Here is a 23,014-nt window from a genome sequence, read left to right as displayed (position 1 = left end):
ACAAGACCTTCTAGAACTAACACCCAAGAAAGATATCCTTTTCATTATAGGGAACTGGAATGCAAAAGTAGAAGTCAAGAGATACCTGGACTAATAGGCATATTTGGCCTTGGAGTACAGAATGAAGCAGGGCAAAGGCTGATAGAGTTTTGCCAAGAGAACACACTGGTCATAGCAAATACCTTCTTCCAACAACACAAGAGAAGACTCTACACATGGACATCACTAGGTGGTCAATATTGAAATCAGACTGATTAAATTCTTTGCAGCCAAAGATGGAGAAGTTCCATACAGTCAGCAGAAACAAGACCAGGAGCTGACGGTGCCTCAGATCATGAACTCCTTATTGCCAAATTCAGACTTAAATTGAAGAAAGTAGGCAAAACCACTAGACCATTCAGGTATGAACTAAATAAAATCCTTTATGATTATACAGTGGAAGTGACAAATAGATTCAAGGGGTTAGATCTGATGGACAGAGTGCCTGAAGAACTGTGGATAGAGGTTCGTGACATTGTACAGGAAGCAGGGATAAGACCATCCCCAAGGAAAAGAAATGCAGAAAGGTCAAATGGCTGTCTGAGGAGGCCTTACAAATTGTTGTGAATAGGAGAGAATCGAAAGGCAAAGGAGAAAAGGAAAGATATACCCATTAGAATGCAGAGTTCCCAAGACTAGCAAGGAGAGATAAGAAAGCCTTCTTCAGTGATCATAGAAATCTCTTCAAGAAAATTAGAAATACCAAGGGAACATTTCATGGAAAGGTAGGCACAATAAAGGACAGAAATGGTATGGACCTAACAGAAGCAGAAGATATTAAGAAGAGGTGGCAAGAATACACAGAAGAACTATACAAAAAAGATCTTCATGACCCAGATAATCATAATGGTGTGATCACTCAATTAGAGCTAGACATCCTGGAATGCAAAGTCAAGTGGGCCTTAGGAAGCATCACTATGAACAAAGCTAGTGGAGGTGATGGAGTTCCAATTGAGCTATTTCAAATCCTAAAGGATGATGCTATAAAAGTGCTGCACTCAATATGCCAGCAAATTTGGAAAACTCAGCAGTGGCCATAGGACTGGAAAAGGTCAGTTTTCATTCTAATCCCAAAGAAAGGCAATGCCAAAAAATACTCAAACTACTGCACAGTTGCATTCTTCTCACATGATGGTAAATAATGCTCAGAATTCTCCAAGCCAGGCTTCAACAGTGCATGAACCATGAACTTCCAGATGTTCAAGCTGGGTTTAGAAAAGACAGAAGAACCAGAGATCAAACTGCCAACATCCAATGGATTATCAAAAAAGCAAGAGGGTTCCAGAAAAACATCTACTTCTGCTTTGTTGACTATGCCAAAGCCTTTGACTCTGTGGACTACAACAAACTCTGGAAAATTCTGAAAGAGATGGGAATACCAGACCCCCTGACCTGCCTCCTGAGAAACCTATATGCAGGTCAGGAAGCAATACTTAGAACTGGACATGGAACAACAGACTGGTTCCAGATAGGGAAAGGAGTACATCAAGGCGGTATATTGTAACCCTGCTTATGTAACTTCTATGCAGAGTACATCATGAGAAATGCTGGGCTGGAGGAAGCACAAGCTGGAATCAAAATTATCAAGATAAATATCAATAACCTCAGATATACAGATGACACCATCCTTATGGCAGAAAGCAAAGAGGAACTAAAGAGCCTCATAATGAAAGTGAAAGAGGAGAGTGAAAAAGTTGGCTTAAAACTCAACATTCAGAAAACTAAGATCATGACATCTGGTCCCATCACTTCATGGCAACTAGATGAGGAAACAGTGGAAACAGTGACAGAATGTATTTTTTTGGGCTCCAAAATCACTGCAGATGGTGACTGCAGCCATGAAATAAAAAGATGCTTGCTCCTTGGAAGAAAAGTTATGACCAACCTAGACAGCATATTAAAAAGCAGAGACATTACTTTGCTAACAAAGTTCCATCTAGTCAAAGCTGTGGTTTTTCCTGTAGTCATGTGTGGACGTGAGAGTTGGACTATAAAGAAAGCTGAGTGCTGAAGAATTGATGCTTTTGAACTGTGGTTTTGGAGAAGACTCTTGAGAGTCCCTTGGACTGAAAGGCGATCCAACCAGTCCATTGTAAAGAAAATCAGTCCTGAATATTCATTAGAAGGACTTATTCTGAAGCGGAAACTCCAGTATTTTGGCCACCTGATGCGAAGAGCTGACTCATTGGAAAAGACCCTAATGCTGGGAAAGATTGAAGGCACAAGGAGAAGGAGACAACAGAGGATGAGATGGTTGGATGGCATCACCGAGTCAATGGACATGAGTTTGAGTAAACTCCAGGAGTTGGTGATGGACAAGGAGGCCTGGTGTGCTGCAGTCTGTGGGGTCGCAAAGAGTCAGACACAACTGAGCGACTGAACTGACTGATTTACAACTCTAGTTGTTTCGACTAGTTTCAGGTATGCAGCAAAGTGAATCAGCTATACGTATCCACATACGCACTCCTCTTAAAATTTTTTTCCCGATATTTTGCCATTACAGGACCCTGAGTCAAGTTCCTTGTGCTGTATACAGTTGGTCCCTATTAGCTATTTACTTTATATTTAGTAGTGCTGGATATTATTACACTTTATAATATTTCCCAAGCCACTGAGTGCGTAATGGTTATCTCATTGTGGATTTAGATTTTAATTTCGTCTTAATAGTGAGATTGAACTCCTTTTATGTCTTTTGGCTTTTTTTAAGTGTCTGCTAAAAAAAAGTCTTCTGCCCATGTTTCTACTGGGTTGTCTGTCTTACTGATTTATAGGAGTTTTTGTTTCAATAATAAGAACATGAGTCTTTTGTTTTATGTGTTACAAATAGCTTCTTTTGTTTCGAGATTTCTCATTTCATTCTCTTTAAAATACCTTTAAAATACCTTTAAAATACCTTTAATGAATACACCTTTTAGTATAATTTTAATGTAACCAAATTTACTATCTTTTCCTTTATGACGCGTGCCTTTTGTTTCTTGTTTAAGAAATCCTTCCATCTCCTGAAGCTATAATTTCCTTTATTACTTTATTTAAAAAAACTTTGTAGTTTTACCATTTGTATTAAGTTGATCTACCTAGAATTGATTTTAGAATATGATATGAGGAAAGTGTCCTATTTAATTTTTTCCCATAGGAAAAATCAGATGTACCTATAGCATTTATTGAGAAATTAATCCTTTCCCCAGTTTTATACAGTGCCTACTGTCTTTTCAATGCACTGTTTTTCAAGCAACTTGTTGAGAAACAATATGTTTCAAGGCTTGTATGCCTTTGGGAATTATGTTAAGTATAGCAAAGGATTGGCAGTCAAGAATAAAGCAAAAAGCAGTAGTATATAATAACTGAGGAATTTAGAAGTAGTATAAAAATAATTCTGGGATGTACATTTACCTCAGTATAAACATATGCATGATGCTAAAAGCACAGTGTGGGCTTTGAGGGTGTCCAGGCTGGCATTATAGGCTGAACCTTGTTCTTAGTAAGTCTTTTTTTTTTAACCTTTGAATTTGAACATGATACTTAATGACCCTCACTTTCCCAGAAGTGAAATAAAAATAATGCTCATCTAATCCCCAGTGGCTCAATGGTAAAGAATCTGCCTGCAGGAGACATAGGAGAGGAGGGTTCAATCCCTGGGTCAGAAAGATCCCGTGCAGGAGGAGATGACAGCCATCTCCAGTATTCTCACCTGGAAAATCCCAAGGACAGAGGAGCCTGGTGGGCTGCGGTCCATAGGGTTGCGAAGCATCAGGTTCGACTAAGCAACTGAGCACACACAGACACACATACTCTGTAACAGCACTTGATGGAGAGTCGCTTGAGAAATATGTTTACTTTATTCCATAGAATTCCAGGAGCTGCACAAATGGGAAAACTGCAGCACTGGGAGAGACAGATCCAGGGCAGCCCAGGATGCCTGACTCGCCAGAGTCCTCGCTGCTCCACTGCATGGCCCAGATTGCTCATTTCTCAGCACCCTGAATGAATTTACTCTGAGTTCAAAATTATTAATTGGTTGTCATCCAACTTAGTAAGAAATGCGTTGTCTTATTCATAGTGTGACATTCTAGATGATTCAGAATGAATCTGGGTTATGTTCATAGCTCATTCCTATGACTTAGCATTTCTTTTAAGACAAATTAACTAACAAAACTTCTGAGGGGAAGTTATACGATTTCTAGTCTCAAGTATTTATATGTGATCACAGTTTTCCCTCAGATAGAAGTACCTGTACAGTACTTGGATGACATCGTATGGTTGCTGCAGACGACCTTTTCCTTCTTTGACATGCTTTTCTCCTCTCAGCTTCTTTGTTATAATGATAAGATATCTCTCTCTTGCTTTTGTTCCATCCTCTTTCTGATCCTGTACCTATAGCATAGGAAGTACTTATGGGTGTCCTAAGCCATAACTCCCAGCCATTCCTTTTTCATTATTCTTTCAAAAAACTTTTATCCATTCATTACTACACCTTGATTTGTCAGAACATCTCCACTTGAATTTCTTCTCACCTTCTTAAACCAAACTTTGCATCTTTTTAAATAAAAACAAATCTTTTTCTTCCCAAATCAAATACTCTGTGCCTTCCCCTCCTTTTTATCCTATGTATTATCTCAAGTACTGTCCTAGCTTTTGTCAAAATAATTTCTGAGTTGTCTCATTTTCACTGTTTTTACTTTCTCACAGGCCTTCTACTTCTCCTCATACATTTTTTATAATTTTTTTTAGTTTTTAGGCTACGCCACGTGGCATGTGAAATCTTAGTTCCTTGATCAGGAATCACCCACATCCCCTGCATTGGAAGCATGGAGTCTTAATCACTGGACCACCAGAGAAGTCCCGCCTCATACTTAATCTAGTCTTGCTTTCAGGTTAACTTTACTACATCTGCCTGTACCAGAAGTCCCAGTGACTCCTCACTGCCCATCACTTCAGTTCGGTTGCTCAGTCATGTCCGGCCCTTTGCTACCCCATGGACTGAAGCACACCAGGCTTCCCTCCTATCACCAACTCCCGGAGCTGGCTCAAACTCATGTCCATCGAGTTGGCGATGCCATCCAACCATTTCATGGCCATAAGAGTTCTCACACATTTTCAGGAAGAGTTGTTTTATTTGTTTACGTTCAGATGTCTAAATTATTTCCAGGAGATCCAGTAGGTCTGAGGTGAAGTTGTGGATCACTCTAAATACATTGATAATCCTGATGTGCTGACAGGGTTGAAAATCAATGGTTGGAAGAGGACATAGGAAACGGAATGAGTACTGCTTATGATTTGACATAAATAATTATTCAGATACCAGTACTTTATTTGGGTGGTGGGTTCACAGGTGCTCATTGCATAACTAAGTAGAAGAAAACATAGGGGTGAATCTGTGTGACCTTAGGTTAGGTAGTAATTTCTTAGCTATGACACTGAAAGTATAAGTACAAAAGAAAATCTGGGTAAATTGGACATTAAAATTTAAAAACCTCTGTGCATCAAAGGACATTGTCAAGAAAGTGAAAAGATAATCCACAGAATGGGAGAAAATATTTGCAAATCATATCTATGGAGTTGTATCCAGAGAATATAAATAATTTTTACAACTTAATAATAAAAAGATAATCCAGGGAACCTGGTGGTCCAGTGGTTAAGGCTCCATGCTTCCATAGCAGAGGACAAGGTTCAATCCCTGGTCAGGGAACTAAGATCCTACATGTTGCCTGCTGCTCAGGAAAAAAAAAAGATAATGCAATCTAAAAATGGGCAAAAGATTTGAATAGGTATTTGTCCAAAGAAGATACACAAATGGCCAATTAGCACATGAAATGATGCCCAGCATCATTAGCCATCAGGGAAAATGCAAATTAAAATCGTGGTAAGGTACCCCACCCCCCAGAAGAGCTGTAATTTAAAAAATATAAAAAGATAGTAATAAGTGTCAGGGAGGATGTGGAGAAATTAGAACTCTTGTACGATGTTGGTGGGAATGTAAAGTGTTACAGCCATGCAGTTTCTGAAAAGGTTAAATATGGAGTTACCATATGACCCTGCAGTTCCACTCCTAGGTATATATGTAAGAGAAATGAAAACATACATCCACAAAAAAAGTCACATGAATGTTCATAGCGACATTATTTATGGTACCCCCTACCAAAAGAATCAGTCTAAATATCCATCAAGTGATGAATGGATACATAATGTGGTATGTTCGTACCATAGAATATCACTCATAATTTAAAAAAAAAAAGAGTGAACTACTGATAGATGCTACAATGTGGATGAACCTTGAAAGCATTATGCTAATTGAAAGTCAGTCAGTCAGTCGGGTCAGTCGCTCAGTCGTGTCCGACTCTTTGTGACCCCATGAATCGCAGCACGCCAGGCCTCCCTGTCCATCACCAACTCCTGGAGTTCACCCAAACTCATGTGCATCTAGTCGGTGATGCCATCCAGCCATCTCATCCTCTGTCATCCCCTTCTCCTCCTGCCTCCAATCCCTCCCAACATCAGGGTCTTTTCCAATGAATCAGCTCTTTGCATGAGGTGGCCAAAGTATTGGAGTTTCAGCCTCAGCATCAGTCCTTCCAATGAACACCCAGGGCTGATCTCCTTTAGGATGGACTGGTTGGATCTCCTCGCAGTCCAAGGGACTCCCAAGTCTTCTCCAGTACCATAGTTCAAAAGCATCAATTCTTCGGCGCTCAGCTTTCTTCACAGTCCAACTCACATCTATACATGACTACTGGAAAAACCATAGCCTTGACTAGACAGACCTTTGTTGGCAAAGTAGTATCTCTGCTTTTCAATATGCTATCTAGGTTGGTCATAACTTTGCTTCCAGGGAGTAAGCATCTTTTAATTTCATGGCTGCAATCACCATCTGCAGTAATTTTGGAGCCCAAAATAATAAAGTCTGACACTTCCACTGTTTCCCCATCTATTTGCCGTGAAGTGATGGGACCAGATGCCATGATCTTCGTTTTCTGAATGTTGAGCTTTAAGCCAACTTTTTCACTCTCCTCTTTCACTTTCATCAAGAGGCTTTTTAGTTCCTCTTCACTTTCTGCCATAAGGGTGGTGTCATCTGCATATCTGAAAGTAGCCAGTCACAAAAGACCACATATTGTATTTGTTGTTCAGTCGCTCAGTCGTGTCTGATTCTTTGTGACCGCCATGGACTGCAGCACACAAGGCTTTCCTGTCCTTCACCATCTTCCAGAGCTTGCTCAAACTCATGTCCATTGAGTCAGTGATCCCATCCAACCATCTTGTCCTCTGTCATCCCTTCTCCTCCTGCCTTCAGTCTTTCCCAGCATCAGGGTCTTTTCCAATGAGTCAGCTCTTCACATCACGTGGCCAAAGAATTGGAGCTTCAGCTTCACCATCAGTCCTTCCAATGAAAATTCACGGTTGATTTTCCTTCAGATTGACTGGTTGGATCTCCTTGCAGCCCAAGGGACTCAGGAGTCTTCTCTAGCACCGCGGAGAAGTCTGGCCTGTTGTTACTGTGTAATGTTGTTTCTTGCCGTATACCTCTGTGAACCTTACATCATACCTAGGGTACTTTCTTTATTGTTGCTTCAACTTAGCGTACTAGTTCCAAGTGATTAGCCTTTTGCTCTGCTTTTCCCCAACCACCACTTAGAAAAATCTCTTTCCATAGTCCCCCTGTGCTTTTCTAGATCCAGTCCACTCAACTTAAGTTCTGCTTTCTTTTTTGAGTCCTTCAGTAAGAACATATCTTTTCTGCATTCGCTTCTTTCATAGGAACCAACACATTGCTCTACTGATACATGAGTGAAGGAAATGGAAGAACTTAGTTAGAGACCCTGACGATGACATTAAGAATAAAAAGCTTTAGTAAACACTGAAAGACATTATGATTAAGAGCAGCTTTCAGTTCAGTACAGTTCAGTTGCTTAGTTGTGTCCGACTCTTTGTGACCCCATGAACTGCAGCACACCAGGCCTCCCTGTCCATCACCAACTCGTGGAGTTTACTCAAACTCATGTCCATTGAGTCAGTGATGCACTTCAACCATCTCATGCTCTGTTGTCCCCTTCTTCTGCCCTCAATCTTTCCCAGCATCAGGGTCTTTTCAGATGAGTCAGCTCTTTGCATGAGGTGGCCAAAGTATTAGAGTTTAAGCTTCAATATCAGTCCTTCCAATGAACAGCCAGGGCTGATCTCCCTTAGGATGGACTGGTTAGATCTCCTTGCAGTCCAAGGGACTCTCAAAAATCTTCTCCAATACCACAGTTCAAAAGCATCAGTTCTTCTGCGCTCAGCTTTCTTTATAGTCCAACTCTCACATCCATACATGACCACTGGAAAAATCATAGCCTTGACTAGACAGACCTTTGTTGACAAAGTAGTGTCTCTGCTTTTGAATATGCTGTCTAGCTGGTCATAACTTTCCTTCCAAGAAGTAAGCGTCTTTTAATTTCATGGCTGCAATCACCATCTGCAGTGATTTTGGAGCCCCCAAAATTAAGTCAGCCACTGTTTCCACTGTTTCCTCATCATTTGCCATAAAGTGATGGGACTGGATGCCATGATCTTAGTTTTCTGAATGTTGAGCTTTAAGCCAACTTTTTCACTCTCCTCTTTCACTTTCATCAAGAGGCTCTTTAGTTCTTCTTCGCTTTCTGCCATAAGGGTGGTGTCATCTGCATATCTGAGGTTATTGATATTTCTCCCATCAATCTTGATTCCAGCTTGCTACTGAACCAAAATAAGATGAACATGCCCATTCCATTGAAGGGAAATTTGGTTTTCTAGGATCAAGGTAACTGATCAAACTTAAATTCTAAAAGCTTTTCTTTCCTTTCTTCTTTGACGTTTCTGATCCAAGCCAGCAAGAATTCTCCATCATTCTTTTTTAACCATTGCTTTAAATTTTTCATGAGAATTTCTGCTTCCAGGTTGGGTCATCTTGCGGTTTTTTTCATTTGCCTGCATGTGTAGATAACTCAAAACCAACACAAATCTTAATGATTCTGTTCCATGTCTTGTCTGTTCCCCGCCTATCCCAGTATACCTCCACATCCCACTAGTAGTCCCTTCAGCCTTCCCTAAACTACCAATAAAACCCCAAATAGACTGGTTTGAATTTTAACTGCTTTCATTTTTCCCTGCCAGTCTTCTTAACTATAGGTAGCAAACCCCTCTCCCTCAAGGAAGGTAAGCTACTAAAAGAATAGAGGAGGAATTCTTTTCTTCTCAGTTATTCAGTCCCTGCAGTGTTGATTAGAAGGAATTAAACTTTCACAGTGAGCTCCAAATTTCATATATGTTATTAATTGGAGATTTCTCTTAGTAATTTAAGTGTTCAGAAAATAAGTTATGGTTTTGCTGAATGGACAGTGAGCTGGCCAGAATTTTTAACTTACCGGCTGCATAGCTGTATTGAAGATTAATGTGTAACACTTGTGATGAGGCACTAGTGAAGACACGACACCAGTATGCTTTCAGTAAAACTGAATTTACAGTAATAATATGTGTATTGAAGTGGGAGGGTGGGTCAGATTCTGTTAGGTGTGTTACGTTAAAGAATGATTTGGGACTTCCCTGCTGGTCCAGTGGATAAGAATCTGCCTGCCAATGTAGGGGACATGAGTTCTATCCCTGGTCTGGGAAGATTGCACAGGCCATGGAGCAGCGAAACCCGTGTACCCACAACTACCAAGCCCACAGTCTAGAACCCTCAAGCCACAACAACTGAGTCTGTGTGCTGCAACTGCTGAAACCAACAGCTGTTGAGCCCATGACCCACAGCTACTGAAACCGGTGTGCCTAGAGCCTGTGCACAGCAACCAGAGAAAGCCCATGAGCAGTGACGAAGACCCAGCACAACAAAAAATAATAAAAAGAAGAAAAAGATGAATTGGCCTTTGCCAGGATCATTCATTGGAGGAAGCTAGTGTTCATGGCAGGGAAAGTGTCATAGCAAGCACAGTGAAGCAGATTTTGCTTAAAAGTGCAAAACCCTTAGGGTTAGGAGTAAGAGTAATATATGGAGTGATTAGAGGAGACCCCATGACACATTTACAAGACTAAAGGGTTTTTGTTTGCTCTTTAATAGGAAAGAGAGGCAAGCTGGTGGAGGGATGGTGGTTTTTGAATCGCTGTCAGTCTTTGGGTCTAGCTGTTGAAGCAGCTGTGTGGCTGTAACTTGCTGTGGAAGCAGGTGCTTCCCCCATATGGCCTCTTTAGATGTCAGACCCTGCTCAGTCATTCATTCTTGCACACTCATTTTTCATATAAACACCTAATAGCAATCTAAGCCTGTAGCTATTGCTGAAGATGGTTTCCTTTGATATTGTTTCCTTTGTAAAGATTTCCTGTTTGGTAGATTAAAAACAAAAAGAAAACAAGCTCTTGCTCTGTAACTTCTCCTCCTCAGCAGAGTAAAAGAGTAGAAAGGTGATTAATTGTAGATAGAGCATTCATAGTTCAAAATGACAAATTTCCCTTATATACTTTAAGCTGCTTATTGGGAAGTTTTAAAATCAAGTGGTATTAATTCATTGCTTGCCCTGTGGCATTCTCCATTCAAAACATGAGCAGAATACTCCATGACTTTCTCCTCTGGACTTTGCTATCCAGTCACACCAACATCAGAGCCCATCAATTATTACAGTCTCCATCAACATGTCTTCCTCACTGTGCAGCGAAAGGCTAGTCGGGGGAAAGGATCCAGTGAAGGTCTTTGCCAACCAATTAAAGATACATCAAGAGTCCTCTTTCTAAATAATCCCCAAAGTACCAGCTCTGTTGAATCACCTTTGTTGGGATTTTTAGCAACCTATCCCCAGTCTCTTAAGAAAAACAGGTTAAAGACTTCAACTGATAAAATGATTGGGCTTCAAATGTCAAAGATTAGTTGGTAGGGCTTTAATTGCAGTTGCATTCAACTCAACATTTGTTAAGCACCTATTGTGTTTAAGTTAAACTGTGTGTTAGGTAATATGAGAGTCAGAGATGAAAAAAAGTATTTTTAAGGAATTAGTTAGAGAGGGGGTAATTTTTGGGGGCTCCAAAATCACTGTAGATGGTGACTGCAGCCATGAAATTAAAAGACGCTTACTCCTTGGAAGGAAAGTTATGACCAACCTAGATAGCATATTCAAAAGCAAAGACATTACTTTGCCAACAAAGGTTCATCTAGTCAAGGCTATGGTTTTTCCTGTCATCATGTATGGATGTGAGAGTTGGACTGTGAAGAAGGCTGAGCGCCAAAAAATTGATGCTTTTGAACTGTGGTGTTGGAGAAGACTCTTGAGAGTCCCTTGGACTGCAAGGAGATCCCACCAGTCCATTCTGAAGGAGATCAGCCCTGGGATTTCTTTGGAAGGAATGATGCTAAAGCTGAAACTCCAGTTTGGCCACCTCATGCGAAGAGTTGACTCATTGGAAAAGACTCTGATGCTGGGAGGGATTGGGGGCAAGAGGAGAAGGGGACGACAGAGGATGAGATGGCTGGATGGCATCACTGACTCGATGGATGTGAGTCTGGGTGAACTCCGGGAGTTGGTGACGGACAGGGAGGCCTGGCGTGCTGTGATTCATGGGGTCGCAAAGAGTCAGACACGACTGAGCGACTGAACTGAACTGAACTGAACTGAGACCTCTACTAGAGAAAGGTGTGTGTGTGTGCATGCTCAGCCTTGTCCGACTCTGCCACCCCACAGACTGTGTGGCCCACCAGGCTCCTCTGACAATGGGATTTCCCAAGCAAGAGTACTGCAATGGGTTGCCATTTCCTTCTCCAGGGGATCTTCCCAACCCAGGGATCGAACCCATGTCTCTTTCATCTCCTGCATTGACAGGCAGGTTCTTTACCACTAGTGCCACCTGGGAAGCCTAAAGAGATAGGATAGTATGTTATTTATATGTGGAATTAACAAAAAAAAGGAGGAATACAAAGTAATAAGGGAATGCAGAGAAGGTAGAGGACATTTCTTACAGGAGATTCAGGAAGACTTGACAGATGAGGCATTTATTTTGCATTAATGAATGAGAGTATTTGATTTCTCTTGTCGAAGTAGCTATAGTGATTCTAATGATGGCCCCACCTCTAAGCCCCTTGTGATCTTGGAGGGCTGACTAGCGGGTAGAGGCCATAGGAGCAGGCCAGCTGCCAGTCAGTCAAATAAGGCTCCAGTAGCCAGGAGGTGACAAGAGGACTGGCCTAGCGCTCCCATTGCAGTTGTATTGCAGTTTAGTTTAGTGGCCCTCTCTTGAGTCCCTGCTATGTATGAAAACACCGTCTGGAGAATAATATAAATAGAACAATGTCCCTAGTTTACTAACTAGTAGAGGATATAAACACACGATACAACTCAGTATAACATGAGGCTTGTGATTGGGCTGTAGAGGTACAAACAGAGGGCCAGGGGAGCACAGAGGAGGAAGCCACTGACGTGGTGTCAAGGCGGGAGTCAGTGAAGGCCTCGTACGGGAAGTAATATTTGACTGGGCACTGAAAATAAGTGCTATTTCTAAAGTGGCCAGGAAAGGAAAAGGCATGGCACAGAAAGGAAGCAGCGTAAGAGAAGCTCAGAGATACAGGGTGTGGATGGTCTGGCCATGCCAGAATGCCCAGGGCTGGGCTGGAGATGGAGGGTTGAGCTGGCTTGTCGTGAAGGACCCTAAATGCGAAGAGAGCTGGGCTCTTCTGTGAGCAGAAAGGAGCCAGCAGGTGTTTCTGAGTGAGGAGGAGCGAGGCGTGATTTGTGTCTTGCTCCCTGCTCTAAATGGGCAGCTTAGCGGCAAGCAGAGGGCAGTAAGCAAGAGTGCCAGTCGAGAAGATGAGAGAAGATGAGAGTATGAGCTGAGATGGGGGAATGGAAATGGAAAGAAGGAGGTAAGTTCAGGACACACAGGGTAGAAGCAGTACAAGGTTATCCCCGGTTTGAAATGGAAATGAGAGGTAGCGAGGCACGAAGAGCCAGTGCTCCTAGGACTGTGATGGTAACTCCATAAATGAACACGGGAACATCGTTGGAAGAGCAGTTTGCTTTTGGAAAATGGCAAAGTTGAGATGTTTCTTCCCAGCCAAGTACTGGAAGGCCACATCAGCAACTTAAGAGTGGTACCAGGGTCAGAGCTATAAATTTGGAGAATCATTACCAAACAGGTGATTGATGATGGTGGAAGCTATGGGCCCAGAAGAGCTGGTCCTGAGGAACCATAGAGGAAGTAGTAACAGTCAAAATCAGCACATGCCTTACTAGAAAACACCTGGAGGAGGAGGAGGAAGAGCAAACAGCAAATGGAGGAAGAATTGTCATTGGGAGTAAAACCAGGAGAGGGTGAGGAGCTCCTGAGAGGTGCTGGGAATGTGGGAAAATGGCAGGCCTGGGAAAGGACGGAGCTTCAGCCTGCCTTACCTGGAGTCGTTGATATAAATATTTATGTGCATAGAAGTATTTCTGAGTCAGTGAGACGCTGTCCTTTGGCTCATTTAAGTTCTTAGTCTTCCTCTCCATTCTCTACCCCTCCAGTCTCCCGTCTACTCTCTCTTCACACAGTGGGAGGGGGAGAAATAAAAAGAGGAAGTTGAAGTTAAAGTGTAAACATTCTTGGTTTGTGGCAAATAAATTGCATATTCTTTATCTTGAATAAGCCATCTTAATGGTAATAAAGTCACTTTGTCTAATTTTTAAGTTCAGTGTCTGTCGTGGTCATAAATGTGTTTGTCACAAGAAGTAAAAATAATCTGAAAATCCTGGGTCCAGCTGAGTAGACTTAACATGTATTTCCTGATTCTGATGTGGTCTTGATATCAATCTTTATCCAATTTTGTTTTTGTTCTTAAAGGTACCACTCACCTCAGTCCAGATTTGTGAAGGAAATGGTACTGATTTTGGTACTGATGTAAACCAATCATGTTTACTTTTGGTTAACCAGATATCTTTTACTTTCCAGCCCATCTGTATCTCTGTTTCAGTGTTATTTTAAATTTAAGCGGCTGGTTATATAATTTCTAAAAGTTCTCTTTTCGTGTTTGATATTCACACTTAAGGATCCAGAATCTTTATTCTAGTGACTAGAAACTCGTCTTCACTGGTCAAGATCACATGAGTGGTGTCCATTTGTCTTTCTAGATTTTGGCTTCAGTAACCTCTTCACCCCTGGGCAGCTGCTGAAGACCTGGTGTGGCAGCCCTCCCTATGCTGCTCCTGAACTCTTCGAAGGAAAGGAGTATGACGGACCCAAGGTGGACATCTGGGTATGTGACTGCCGCCTCTTCTCCCTGCAGCGTTAGTTACCCTAGTCTGAGGGCAGCTGTCCTCATCCTGGATGAGACTGAGATCTTGATCGCCTGTTTGAATTTTCAATTCTTTGTACAAAGACTGCTCTCCAGCCCTTGTCATATGGACTGAGCCACAGGTTTCCATCTCCCACTTTGTATCTGCAAAGAAAAAAAAAAAATCCCAAGGGCAAGCTTGGACAGATGCCCTTGCTAAGAACAGAAATTCTTTCTGTTGTTGCCCCTTGCCTTCTCCCTAGGATGAGTACTGAGAGAAATTCTAGATATGTTCCCCAAAACTAATGTCTGGAAGCAAAGAAGAATGCTAACTATTCTAAAGATGATTGGCCTTGACAATGCCCCATATTATTTCTCATTAAAAAAAAGAAGAAAAGGAAATGTTTGTCCCATTATCTCGTGCATGACTCACCACTCTCTCCATCAGTTCAGTTCAGTCGCTCAGTTGTGTCTGATTCTTTGCGACCCCATGGACTACAGCGTGCCTGGCTTCCCGGTCCATCACCAATTCTTCATACACATACTATAATGACCTCTCTTGTTTCTCTGATGCGATTTTAATCAAACGTTCTCTGTTTGCAATGCAGAGCCTCGGAGTCGTTCTCTATGTGCTTGTGTGCGGGGCCCTGCCGTTTGATGGGAGCACACTGCAGAATCTGCGGGCCCGGGTGTTGAGTGGAAAGTTTCGCATCCCATTTTTTATGTCCACAGGTAAGGGAAATGCCAGCACACGGCTATGACTGGGTTCATGGAACAGTAGACATGCTAAGTTATCCCAGAATTGAGTGATGGGGTATAAATGACCCATTTAACAGTTTGCTGAATTGAAGCTCTGGAGGCATGATTCTATAGGAACAGAGTGTCTAGGTTTTAGCTTCAGATAACCCTGCCCGAGTTTGGTTCTGGACTCTACACAGGGCTGCTAGTGTGGTGGGCAGATTACTAAGTCTCCTCATTAATAAAAGACTGACAGTTTTGTGAGGACCACTACTATGAGAACTAAATTAAATAATGTATGGAGAGTTAATAGGCCCAGCACATAGTAGCGGGGCAGTAGATGATAGTCCTGTTTCATCTCTGTTTTATCTGTCACCCTTTTTCAGGATAATATTTCTGTTGGGTTGGTCAAAAAGTTCTTTCGGGTGCTTCCATAACACTTAAATGGTAAAATTGTTTGGCCAACCCAGTATTTACTGGGGGCTCCATTGAGATGCGGTAATAAATGGCAAGGGGAAAGCAGGCTTTGCATCTTAGTCTTGCTGATATTACATTTCCTGCTTCTGTGACATTTATCCCCCCAACTCAAATAAAAAAGTACTTTTTGAATGAGTGGGCAGTAGCTCTTAGAAAAAAGTATCACTGAAAACAGGCACCCCCCCAAAAAAAATAAAAACAAAAAGAAAGAAAACAGGCACCCAGAATCTACAGTATTTCATCACCATCTGTATGCACACATAAGAAAGGGACATTCTGGGGCAGTGCTCTAAGCCGTCTGTTTAGTTTTGCCCCATCATGGTTTCAGTTAAAGGTACAACCTATAGCGTATATGTCAACTGGGTTGGGAGCAGAGTGTAAGCATATGGGAATTACGTTTTAGAAAGAAAACAAGAATTGCATTTGAAATCAACATCAGAAATTTTGTTTCTAAAATGCACTTTAGAAAAAAGCCATGGGAAAAATAAAATAGAGTCAGGTGGTAGGTTAGGGATGGTGGTTGGGTGGTTATTTGTAAAGGTATGGCAGGGAACCCCTTCCCTGAAAAACAGACGTTTTGGTGAAGACTTGGAGAAGGTGAGGGGAGGGTGTGAGCTGTGCAGTCTGAGGAAGGGCTTTGCATGCAGAGGGGACAGCCAGAGGGCAAAGGCCTTGGGGAGAGAACACACACTTGTATCTAAGGAACAGGATGGAAGCCTCTGTGCTAGACAGAAACGAGAGAGAGGACGGGAGAGGTGCAGTCAGAGTAAAGACCTTAGTTTTCACTCTTGAGTGAAATGAGGAAAGTCAGAGAATTTTAACAAAGGAATGGCATTAACTGACTTTTGGGTTTTCTTTAACTTTTATTATTTATTATGAAAAGTTTCAAGCATGCAAAAGTATTGAAAGAATTTTATGGTGACCTTTGTTCTTCAAAAACAAAATCACTCTGCCAACTCTCTTGGTTGAAAGGTTCAAGGGCTGAAGGAAGGAGACCATTAGTAGGAGATTTTGGTGGCTAGTTCCCAGACTGGAGTGTAGAGGTTGGGGTGGTAAGAAGCCTTCAGATTCAAGAGATAATACGTACTGCGTGGCACCGTTCCGAGCGTTTTGCAAACATTAACTCATTTAATTATTTTAACAACCCTATAAGATACATGAGACTATTAGCCCCCATTTTACAGGTGATAAAGCTGAAACCAGGAGACGTTTAGCTATTTTCCCAAGATAACACAGCTACTAAGTGACTAAACTAGAATTTGAACCTAGGCAGTCTGGCTCCAGCAACATTTATGTGGGATTTGATCTGTGAGAAAGAGAGTAATTAAAGGTAACTCCTGGGTTCTTGGCTTGAGCAACTGGAAGGATGGATTTACTGCTAATAGAGGTGGGAATGGCTAGAGAAGACTGCCTCCATTTTGGAGAGAGGTTTTAGCTGTGTTCATTTGAGATGCCCATTAGACATCTAAGTTGAGTTATGGTATGGGCAGTTGAAATTAGTAGGACTTGGTTGGGAGTGGTGGGCTGTGGATACACATTTGGGAATGATCAGTGTATAGATAAGATTTAAAGCTCTGAGATAAGATCACATTTTAGGCCATGAATGTAGAGATGAGAAAAGGTCCAAGGATTAATCTCTGGGACACGCTAACATTCAGAGATCAGGAGGGTGAGCAGGGGTCAGCATAGGAATGGTTAGTAAGGTAAGCCAGAGCGTTTGTGTCCTGGAAAACAAGGGAAGACGATGTTTCCAGGAGGGGAATGAGAAATGGTGTGGAGTGCCCCTGACGGGTCAAATGATAGAACTTGTTGGAGGACAGAGAGGATGAAAAGTGCCCATCATACTAAGAAAGCATCAAGACAGGAAGACAAGGCAGGCAGCCTCGTGTTGATCAGAGGGTCAGTTTTTTATAGGGTAACTTACTCACAGCATAGGATCAGACAGACGGCGATCCAGAAGCATTTGCAGCGGTACTCTGCACTGTGAAGGGGACAGTTTTCTAGTTAATCTGAGTATCAGGGTATGTGCTTAGAAACAGGAAGTACATTCCTAAGTCCAGATTTATGAATGGGTGACTGGTCTCATGGGCACCAGGAATATGTCAGCCAAGCTTTTCATCACTATTGGGAGATACCAGAGCATAGAGGCCACCTGGACCTCATGGTCATGAAACAGCGTCCATTAACTACACAGTCCTTGACACAGAGAAGCAACACGGCACAGACTTGGGGCACAGTCAGTGGAAGGACAGGAGGAATGGTTAGGGGCCCAAGATAGCATCAGTTATGCTAACAGCCACACAGAACTGAGTATCGTATTTAGAAATGGGGAGATCATTGATGATCTTGAAGTACAGACTTGGTGGTCGAGTAGGAGCAAAGCCCTAATTCATGTCAGTACAACCAAAAAAGAATAGAAGGGAAATGGGGAGAAAGGAAATAGGCACAGCTCTTTCTGGTTTACCCTGCAAGGGAGCAGAGAAGGGCGTAGTGGACTGCTCGACAGGCATCACCAGTGACCTTGTCCTAATCTGCTAGATGTCCTCAGTCTTCATCTTAATGGCTGCATTGCAGTGCTGGAGCTAAACACTAAAAATTCACCACTGCTTGCTTTCTTTCTTAAAAGTAAACTTTATTTTTGAGAACAGTTTGGGTTCATAGCAAAATTAAGCAGAAAGTACAGAGAGCACCCGCGTTCGCCCTGCCCCATCCCCTCACACTCAGCTTCCTGCACGGTCATTTGCTCCTTGTTCAGTCGCTAAGCCGAGCCCAGCTCTTTGCAACTCCATGGACTGCAGTTCGCCAGGCTTCCCTGTCCTCCACTGTCTCCCAGAGTTTGCTCAAATTCATGTCCATTGAGTCAGTGATGCACTCTGAACATCTCACCTTCTGCCGCCCTTTTCTCCCGTTGCCTTCAATCTTTCCTAGCATCAGGGTCTTTTCCAGTGAGTCAGCTCTTTGCATCAGGCAGCCAATGTTTTGGAGCTTCAGTTTTAACATCAGTCCTTCCGATGAATATTCAGGGTTGCTTTCCTTTAGGATGGACTAGTTTGATCTCCTTGCAGTCCAAGGGACTCTCAAGAATCTTCTCCAGAACCATAATTCGAAAGCATCAGTTCTTTGATGCTCAGCCTATTTTATGGTCCAGCTCTCACATCTGTACACGACTACTGGAAAAGCCATAGCTTTGACTATACTTTTGTTGGCAAGATGATGTCTTTGCTTTTTAGTATGGTGTCTAGGTTGTCATAGCTTTCTTCCACTGTCAGTATCTGGCACCAAAGTAGAACGTTTGTTACAGTTGATCAGCCTGCAGTAACACTACACTGAATTATCACTGAAGTCCACTGTTTACTATGGTTCAGGTGTCATACAGAGAATCCTCTGCGCCTGTTCACCCCATCCCGCTCCCTTAACCCCTGGCCATCAGTGATCGTTTCGCTGTCTCCACAGTTTTACCTCTTCCAGAATGTCATATAGTTGGAATCATGTAGTACGTGACCTTTTCAGATTGGCTTCTTTCACTTAGTAATGCATATAAAGTTCCTCTGTGTCTTTTCGTGGATTAATAGCTCATTTCTTTTTAATGTTCAATAATGTTCCGTTGCTGGACATACACAGTTTACTTATGCTTCACCTGCTGATCAGCATCTGGGTTGCCTCCACGTTTTGGCAGTTATGAACAAAACTGCTGTAAATGTCCATGTGCAGGATTTTGTGTGGATGTAAGTTTTCAGCTCACCTGAATAAATACCAGGGAGTGTGATTGCTGGATTATACGCTAAGGGTATGTTTAGTTTTGTAAGAAACCACCAAACTGTCTTTCAAAGTGCCTGTACCATTTTGCATCTCCACCAGCGATGAGTGAGAGCTCCTCTTGCCAAGTGTTGTCAGTGCTTTGGGTCTTTGCTGTCCTAACAGGTGTAAAGTGGTATCTTTGTTATTTTAATTTGTAATTCCTTAATGCTGTATGATGGTTAACATTTAATATGCATATTTACCATCTGTGTGTCTTGTTTGGCATATGTATAAATGTTTTCCCTATTTTTTAATTGAGTTGTTTATTTTTCTTATCGTTGAGCCACTCCTTTTTTTATTATTAATTTTTATTGGAGCATGGTTGCTTTGCAGTGTTCTGTTACTTTCTACTGTACAGCAAAATGAATCAGCCACTCCTTGCTTTTTAAAATACCTTTTTTTCCATTGCTTCTCAGACACGACTTTCTCGTTTTCCTCCTGTCTCCCTGACTGCACCTTGTCTGCCAGATGTCTCTCTGCTCATCCTGTAAATCTTTTCTCTTCACACCATCTTTCTGAGCATATTATTCACTCCCATGGCTTTCGTCATTGCAATGATGTCCCCAGTTAACACTCAGTTAACTCTCTGGCCCAGACCTCTCCTCTGGGGTGAGGGGCTTATATATGCAATCAGTTGCTACCATCAGCTTCACTTGCATGTCTTCAGTTCACATCAGTGGAAACTGAATCTAACTTCCTCCTTAGATTTGCTCTATTCTGTGTTCCCTGTCTTAGTGAATGGTGTCACTGTCTGACCAAGACAGAAACTAGCCTTGACTCCTCACCACAGCTGCTCACTTACCAAACCCTGAACATCCAACCCTCCATTCCTATAGACACTTCTGTAGTGGCTCTTGCCTGGATTAAATAATAGCCAATTAAATGGATGCCTGACTCCAGCCTTATCCTTCTCTAATGCAGTCTCCACACAGCTGCACAAGTAGTATTTCTGAAATATATATGTCAAAACAAACAACGTACACACTTGCACACAAATCTGCTTATATCACTTTCCAGCTTACACTTTGCAGTAGTTTATCATTTCCTCTAGGCTAACTTTCACTCCGTAACATGGCTAGAGCATTGGCTTCATTTTTGACCATGACCATAGTAAAAAATACATATTATACTGTGACCTAGAAAATACATGTATACATACAACTGAACAAAGTTTTCTTTTTTTAAAAAAGAAAAAGCAGAATTTGTCTTTACTATAGGCAGTGCACTCTAACATATTTTATTCTATCACATGAAAAATGCTGATTATTACTTACTAGGTTGATCACATGAGTGCTGTTTGAAAAACAATGGCATGGAAATGCCTCTGTGACCTGGCTCCTGCCTGTCTCTTCAGCCCCAAACCCCATTCTATATCTGGTCGCCCTAAGTTCCTTCCAGTTCCCTGAACAAGTTATGTTTTCAGGAGCAATTCCTTGCTTCTGGGATGCTTCTTCTCCCCCAACCCCATGCCACCCACTCCTGTATTCCAGAGCAAGAAGTTAGATGTGATAGAAATAAGAATCTAGATAATCTAGTCTACGATTCTTTCTTGTCTCATGGGCCTTCCCAAACATTTCATTATAATAATTTCTTTCTTTCTGTGTCTTCCACACCAGACTGGGAGCTTAGAGAAAGTAAAGACAAAACATGTTTTTTTTCACAGTTGTGTCTAGCCTAGCAGAGTATCTGGCATGTGGTAGGATTTAGTAAACAGTAAGTAAATAGAATTCTGCTTAAAACCCTCCAGTGGCTTTCATTTACACTTGGAAAACCATTCCAAAAGTCATTATTATTATGGCCGACATGAGGCACACTGCGGTGGGCCCCAGTCTTTAATCTCATTTCCTGCTCTTCTTTGCTCTAGGCTCCGAGCTCCAGTCACAGAGGCGTCTTTGCTGTTTCTCACAGTTGCCAAGCGCATGCATTCTTGTTTCCTCAGATACTCGCATGGCTTCCTCACCTCACTTGAGGTTTCTGCTTAAACGTCCCCTTAGAGAAGCCTCTCCTGACGCCCTCCTCATTCCCTTGCCATTACTCTGCCTCGTGCTTGTTCATGGCATTCACCACTACCTGACATTGTTCACTGTGTCCCCGTCCCTCATCCCACTGCCTGTTGACTGCAATAAGGTTTTGTTTTTGTTCACTGCTGTATCCCCTGGGCTTAGGACAGTGCATGGGTCCTGGTAGGCACTCAGTAAATGTCTGTTAAATAAATGAATACAGGCATGAATGCATGGGGTTCTTACTACCAAATAAATCAAATAATATCAGTAACCATAACTTACATTGCTTTAGGGCTTTCAGGTTTACAAAGTGTTTCCTATACTTGATCTAATTTGAGCTAGGTAATTGTCCTCTGGAGTTGGTCTTCGCACATAGTGGTTATCATTTTGCCAATGAAGTTTGAGAACCTGGCGTTTAAAGAAGTTTAGTTGACTGGCCTGAAGAGACACAGGTGATAAATGACTAAGTCATTTCTCAAACTCAGTGTTTGTTCTGCTGCACCACACTGTTAGAAAGAAAGGGCAAGATAAACAAACCGCTTCCTCTGCTTTTCCAATGTCCACAGCGTTTCCTGTGAGCAGCTTGGATCCCTTCTCCCCTCCACCCCCACAGCGTGGCAGAAGATTTTCACTCAAGTCTTACCAGAGGTGGCTTCAGACAGCGGATGCTGGTGAATAGCTAACCATAGCGTCAGCCACGTAGTCTGTTAGTGCTTAGAAATAAACTGCACAACATCTTCACTACTTAGAAAGAACTAATATTTATAGCATGGTATAAGTTAGCAGGAAGGTTTAAAGACTCAGAGAATACCAACATAATTATCCTAAACGTGATCAGTCTTGAATCCTGGACAAGTAATTCCCTAAATAGGAATAACATTTTTTGGTAAGATTGAGTATGGAGAGGAACAAGAACGACGTCTGGGAAATGAGCGGACCGTCGCCATGCTTGCCAGCGCATTCCCTCTGCCCTCGGGGACAGGCGTGTGCTTGGCCTTGCCCACCACCAGAGGCCCAAACCCCGGGCCCTCAGAGACCTCTGGCGGGATAAGCCATGGAGAAAAGGAGCTCGTCAGGTGCTTTTGTCTTTGCTCAGCTTAGACGTCCTTCAGGTACCAAAAAGGTTCAAGTTCATGTAAAGGAAACCTAGAGTCCGTCCCTGAGTCCTTCTTCTCCTTACACCTCTAGTTTCTGGACATAATTGTACTTCATTAGACCCAAAGTGAATTCTTTATCTGGAGGCTGGAGCCAGCCACTTTGCAGCCTGTCGGGTCTGCTGTTACTGTGCTACGGAAGATTATGTAGTTGGGGGAGTCCTAAAGAACAGGGCCCTTTTTTTCCCCTCAGGCTGTTTGTCATAGACCTGAACTGAGTTTATCCATTTTTCTGCCAAAAGGGTCTAGAAACTGCAGCTGAACCAGTGTCATTTTTTAAAATGGGCACTTGGGTGGCAGAGTAGGGAAGGCCCCATCGTCTAGCTTCTTCTAGCCAAATTGAATTCCAGAATATGTACAGCTGTGTGGGAGGCCATACTATACAAATGGATATAGTTAGTTCAAGAATTCTAAGCATCTCTTTATTGTCAGTAATGTGTGGAATGAAGTTCCCTTGCAGTTAGTGGATATTTCTGGGCCTGGTCTTGTTTGTTTGATACAAACTTCCCTTCATGGACATCTCGAGATATACTGAAGACATGCTTTCAATTTGGAATGACAGGGGT

General features: G+C 42.2%; 1 protein-coding gene across 5 annotated transcripts in view; it reads left to right on the top strand.

Annotated features, from left to right (window-relative positions):
• Positions 1–23,014, top strand: part of SIK3 (SIK family kinase 3) — a 144,153-nt gene that overhangs the window by 77,753 nt on the left and 43,386 nt on the right. For all 5 annotated transcript variants that reach the window (XM_010830385.1, XM_010830386.1, XM_010830387.1 and 2 more), the window contains 2 exons: positions 14,136–14,260; positions 14,887–15,010. In XM_010830385.1, the coding sequence (XP_010828687.1) occupies positions 14,136–14,260; positions 14,887–15,010 (249 nt within the window). The remainder of the gene's footprint in view (positions 1–14,135; positions 14,261–14,886; positions 15,011–23,014) is intronic.

The sequence above is a fragment of the Bison bison genome, unplaced genomic scaffold, assembly GCF_000754665.1.
Source record: "Bison bison bison isolate TAMUID 2011002044 unplaced genomic scaffold, Bison_UMD1.0 scf7180017864518, whole genome shotgun sequence".
Taxonomy (NCBI): Eukaryota; Metazoa; Chordata; class Mammalia; order Artiodactyla; family Bovidae; genus Bison; species Bison bison.
The sequence above is the reverse complement of the archived record's forward strand: the minus strand, read 5'-3'. Positions and strand labels throughout refer to the sequence as shown.